At 39.5% G+C, this 5,937-nt stretch overlaps 1 protein-coding gene across 1 annotated transcript; it reads left to right on the plus strand.

Annotated features, from left to right (window-relative positions):
- The first annotated feature begins 860 nt into the window (after positions 1-860).
- LOC117294757 (early growth response protein 2-like) lies at positions 861-5,599 on the plus strand. Its single transcript, XM_033777272.1, has 2 exons — positions 861-1,233; positions 2,214-5,599. The coding sequence occupies exons 1-2, from the start codon at positions 1,008-1,010 to the stop codon at positions 3,530-3,532; spliced, it is 1,545 nt and encodes a 514-aa protein (XP_033633163.1). The 5' UTR covers positions 861-1,007; the 3' UTR covers positions 3,533-5,599.
- Positions 5,600-5,937: the final 338 nt, after the last annotated feature.

Consider the following 5,937-nt stretch of genomic DNA (forward strand, 5'->3'; position numbering starts at 1 on the left):
ACAGATCCTGGAAAAACATTGGGTATGAGTGGGTAGCATGTCCCAAGGAATAGATCGTGAGAACACCGGTCTCAAATTAACCTGTTAATGCTCATTCCATTCTAAAAACAACGCTCACAATTGCACCAAAACCGTTTACAGAAAAGGCGACTACGTTTTACCGGGAATATACTTAGCATAATAATAGATCGGGTCGAACTCTACCCGGCTCGAACCTTGTGAATATTAAACGTTTTTGTTTACTATTCACCCGTGCTCCCCATTAGTGGGAACCCAAGTCCAGTCGGACCGCTTCGTTAATCTTCGGTTTGTTTATCCAGGCGTGGCATATCTCTGACGTAGTACTATCAATCGGAAGTAATAAATGCTCGGCTTGCGTTTACGAAGAATCTCATGACCATATTTAGTAATTCCCGGGATCCGAAGTGCCGATCTAGCGCTACGACTGGGCGATACCATTGCACTCGGATTGTTAGGTAGACCAGGTTTTTACTACAAGAGAAGAATTATTCTTAATTGTCATCAAAACTATATGAGAGACAAGTTATGTACGTATTTTAACATACTGTTATATATGTAAGCTAAATTATATGAGTTTAATACCTTCAATATTAAACGTACATAACTAAGTAGGATCTATTTAATTATGCCCTCCCGTACTGAATCGACGAGTCCCAACGACCTTGCCTGAAAGCACACAGCGAGTAGCTATAGCGACTAGTGATATGACGTCAATCGCCATTCATCGGCGTCATTGTATAGTCAGGCACGTGTCACCCCTCCCCTAATAAGGTTAGCATTCAAGCCATGAATGAAAAACGAATAAATATACCAAGCAAACCGAGGCGTAAGCATTGCAAACTTCGGCACTTCTCGATGAACATCGGAAACAGTCGTTCTGTCTTTTGGACTTGCTTGAATATTTCCGAGGTTTTATGAGAATCTCATTCTGCGGTCAATTTTTCGACGCAGAGTTCGTCGTGCACTTGTGAATAACTGCAGGACGTATGAGCAAGAAACAACAAAAATCCAGCGAAATGCGAATGGATTTGGACACCCTTTCCCAGGTTGCGCTCAGCCAATTTGACACAAGTTACTTCAGTCAGTCGTTCTCTGGATCCAGGTCATACCCAACTGTATCCGACGAGTTGACCAGGGCACTTGTCAACTCCATGGCTGTGTCCAATACTGACCTGTTCATCGGCGAACAAGTGGATCTCCCCAACTTTGAAGGTACGTGTTTTTGTTTTTCTTTCTGATTTTTTTTTCTTTTTGGTTTTTAATTTTTTTTTTATATTTTAAACTTGAATTACTTTGCAAATCTTATTTAGTTTGTTAATTAAGTTTTTGTTTTATTGTACATCTGCACTGAAGTTCACACTTTGAATTTTTTTTTACCTGCTCAAAGTTGTTATTGTTTTTATTTGACTTCAAATATTTTGTACATGCACTTTACAAATATTCGAAGCCCTCCTTGGAATATTTAATATGCTATGAGTTGTTTTTTATCTTCATTTCAAAAATGTTAGTCTGAAACTCTACGGATTGTTGTTGTATGCTGTTCACCATTTCATAATATGTGTTTAGAATTTAGGAATATTTTACTTAAACTCTCAATGACAACGTGGGTGGACACTCAGTCCTTTAGTTTTTCTTTTGATTTGAAATTATTGAGCCTTAACGGCATGTGGGCGTGGGGCAGCACATGTTAAAAACCACCCGCACCCACCCACTAGATCGGAACATGGTCTAACTTCAGTACGGTCAATCGCAGCTGGAGCCTCCACTACTTCACACCCGCACACGCGGTCATATAAATACTAGCGGACTTTTACGGTAGTGTATTGCGGTACACATCCAGTGCTTTGATATTAAAGCCGTTCCTATTCGCCTGCACACAGATGAAATTAAATATCACACGCGGTACGGAAATTGTTTGTGCTATTCTCAAGTTATATTCGTATTATGCTGACACGATTGAATGAATCGAGCTGTTCTATTCAATGTTTAACCTTTTGTTAAGATGTCTTTATGTATTAATATTCAACTCGATTACTGTTACCTGTCACACACAAAAACTTGATCGACCTAATTTGTTGATAGTTATCGACAACAGTGTTGTAACAGTTCTCTAGTTGATATTTTGTCTTCGGTATATTTTTATAATGACACCATACTTATGATTTTCTCACTTCTTTTCATCCACTCTACAGGCAACATGGAAGACTTTGAATACAAACACACGGTTGTTGACCCAAGTTTGGAGCATGATCACAACATGAACAGCCGAAATGAGACGATGCCTCTTTGCTACCATGGTACCATCACTACCACGGCACCTCACATGTCTCCGGACCAAGAGAGCCCTAGTGGGTCCCCCAACCCGCATTCATGGTGGCCATCGGGCGACCAGGGGATGCTTACTCCAACAGTCATCGGTAACATTGTCAGCAGCTCCAACACACTCATCAACGAGACAGTCCCAACTGGCAGTCAATCTTCAGTTTCTGCCGAGACCGTGCGTCTTGGCAGGGAGGAATCTTACACACCGACTAGTTCGTCAAGCTATGATGTTATCTGTACTGAACCTCTACCGATGTCATCCCCAGATATGACCGAAACAGAACATCTACCCCCTTATTCCTGCGCCTACACCCAGGCTGGTGGTCTGTCTACGTTCGACACACTTGTTGACACGCTTAGCAGTGCCGCATGTGCGGCTGAAACATCAGCTTCACAACCAGTGGGTACACAGTTCGCCGAACAGTCCATCAAAATTGACGGTGTTTTGAAGTACACCTGGCCGGTGTCTTTAGATTCGAGTTCTGCTTTCGGTCGTCCAGTACAGCAGCAACAACACCAGCAGCTATCAACGCAACATGTGCATCCGCATCCCTCACACCAGCAACCCATCTCGATGAAAATGTCACCCTCAACATCTCGCACCCAAACCTCACCTCAGCCCGTACCTTCACGGACTCACACACAGCAGCTTGGTGAAAGTATGATGCTGCAAATATCAAACCCAACTGACATTCTAAACCAACCGTACCCCGCAGCTATCCCCAGTTCGTCAGTCACTGGGAAATCACCCAAACCCAGAAAGTACGTGAGTCGACCCGGTAAGACACCACCACACGAGCGGCCATACGCCTGCCCTGCTGAGAGCTGCGACCGTCGGTTCTCTAGAAGTGACGAGCTTACCCGTCATATTCGCATCCACACGGGACAAAAACCGTTTCAGTGCCGGATCTGCCTGAGGAACTTTAGCCGTAGCGATCATTTGACAACCCATATCCGTACCCACACTGGCGAGAAGCCATACTCCTGTGACACATGCGGCCGTAAGTTCGCCCGGAGTGACGAGAGGAAAAGGCACTGTAAAATTCATCTTCGGCAAAAGGTGAAGAAGGAGTCAGAACAGATGAAAGGGGCAAGCTCATCATGCAGTTATCAGTTACCTCATACTTCACCATCCCCCTCCTCGTCGTGTTCGTTACCGGCAAGTACGGTAACAACCAGTGCGTCTTAGACCCGTGGAACACCATTGAACTCTCATGCCGCCATGGTGGAATAATATATCCACAGTGCAAACAATCCGAAAAAGACTTTTAAAACTCTTTTCAGCTTCAGAATACTGCACAATTGCCGGATTTTTGCAACACACCACTGTAAACTGACTACACTTTGTATTCACGATTTCGAAAGATAATCTAACTTTTATTTCCTCTTTCGGTGGTTGACATTAAACGATTTAACCTTTGTGTTTTTGTACGAGAAACTCGAAAAAGAAGAAAAAACAAAAACGCAATGTAAACATCTTATTTGGGAAACCTTTGGTGTAAAAATATCAAAATTGCTGCACTATTTTCGGGACCAATTTGCTGTAGTCAGTAGTACTATTTTATGCTGAAACTCTGGTACAAAATTGTGTCATTCTATTTCTTTCTGCTATTTAGGTACATCGCATGTTTAATGTCTTCAGGACTTTAAATGTAGTTTTGGTACAAGTATATTATCAAGGACGTTTTGTCGACAAAAAATGTTTCTCACATGTTTTTTATTTTATTTTAGATTTCGCACCAAGTCATTTCAATTATTCACTTTCCCGGATAACTTATAATCCCGAGCAATTTACATTATTATTCAGCACATTTCCAATTCGCATCACAAACAAAACTAAATTATCTTCATTTTGCTGGAAGTATTTCACAACATAGAGTTGGTCTGTTTTTGCTCAGAAGTATGTAGGCCTAATGTAAAGTGCAAAGGAATTACCCTTTTGTAGAACTCGTTTCTCATTGCATAGAAAAGGGTTCGAGATTTTCGAAAACCATCTTTTTCAGAGATGTTTACAAAAAACTAGTGCTTTGCATTTCAAAGGGGAAATTTCTTTTGCAAACTTTCTCCGAAGATGCACATTGGAGCGAGTCGTAATATAATTTAAGAAGCATAACTTAGTGTTAACGTATTAAGAAATTCTGAAATACCCTCTGGTGAAATGCATATAATTGTATTCCGATTGGTAAAATATTACTTTTTCCCCCTCTGGTTTGGGGTCTTTTAATATCATCTAACGCTCTTGCCAGCTATATAGGGAAGATTACAAATCATCACTTTTGTTTATAAAGGCACTATAATTCCATCTGATCAGTTGGTTCAATTATTTTTGTATGCTGAATGCAACAGGCTTGCTGAAAATTGAAGAATGTTTCGAAAATTGAAGACAAGGGAGCCGGTCTCCATATGGCCCATTGAAACATAGAAAATACCACATAATTGTAAACTGGTTCAGATACTTAAATTGCTTGTACTTTTTACGTTTGCTACCAATATAAAAAAAACCACCTGCAGGTCCAGGATTTTATTTTTGTCAACCAATGTTTTGCAAAAACTAAAAAAAGAACCTTTCACAAAACCAAGACCCCCGCCCACTTGCCATGCAATTTCACGTGTCAATGTCAATGTGCTCTTGTTGTGTTACTTCAGTTCGAATGTATACAAAGCAGAAGAAATAAACTTGCTATTTGCTATTCATTTGCTGAGAAAAATGTAAACTTGTTAAACAGCTCATTTTTTGATGTTTTAATTTTGATATCGACTAGAAATGCTGCAACGATAGCGCTTTGGATGAAAGTTACATCGTGTGTGTATGTGTTGTATGTCCGAGGTGTATATGCCAGACTTATAGCTGTGTATAGCACTTACTTTTTTTTGGATGTGTGATAACTTCAACAACATGTGCCTTGTGATTGTCTTTTTCGAATGTTCAGACATCAGACAAAATATGCTGTTCTTCTGCAGTCATGGACCTTCTGTAAAAAAAAAGGGAGATCTGATCCATCGGATCACAGTGCTCAGATTTATCAAACAAAAACAAAATCTACAGGAAAATAACCATGTAGATTCATTCCTCATGTTTGTTGTTTCGGTACGAGTATTATATGATTTACAACACTTGCTCTTATTTAATTTGTTAGTTTATAATATATTATAAACAATGTACGAGATAACCTGTAAATGATACTACTGTAAATTATGTTGTACTATATTGAAGAAAAAAAAAGAAATATTACGGGGAAAAATAAATTATTTTTGTCACCCATGTTATATAACGTCTCTTTGTCTTTTTCTTATGCCTTGTTGTATTAACATTTACTATTATCCTTCTCAAAAGATATAACAATATTTAGAAAAAAGTGCACTATCGAATGCGCACATTACACCGGCATCAAACAAACGGCCAAAATAATAAGTAATTTTTTATGAATGGACTAATTAATATTACCCATTATTTTCATCTTTTAATATATATTTCAGAAAATCCCTTGCATGCTATAACATTGTCTACTAATTTTGCAGGAAAATCGTCGAATCAAAATTAACAAATCCCTGTATAAAACTATGAATTAGTATTTGGCATCGCCACAACTGTTG

Source organism: Asterias rubens, chromosome 9 (assembly GCF_902459465.1).
Source record: "Asterias rubens chromosome 9, eAstRub1.3, whole genome shotgun sequence".
NCBI lineage: Eukaryota > Metazoa > Echinodermata > Asteroidea > Forcipulatida > Asteriidae > Asterias > Asterias rubens.

Bases quoted from the DNA above. Each gene is read 5' to 3' on its own strand.
- LOC117294757 (XM_033777272.1), top strand. From the start codon at position 1,008: ATGAGCAAGAAACAACAAAAATCCAGCGAAATGCGAATGGATTTGGAC. The intron at 1,234-2,213 runs GTACGTGTTTTT...TCCACTCTACAG, and splicing joins GGATCTCCCCAACTTTGAAG to GCAACATGGAAGACTTTGAA.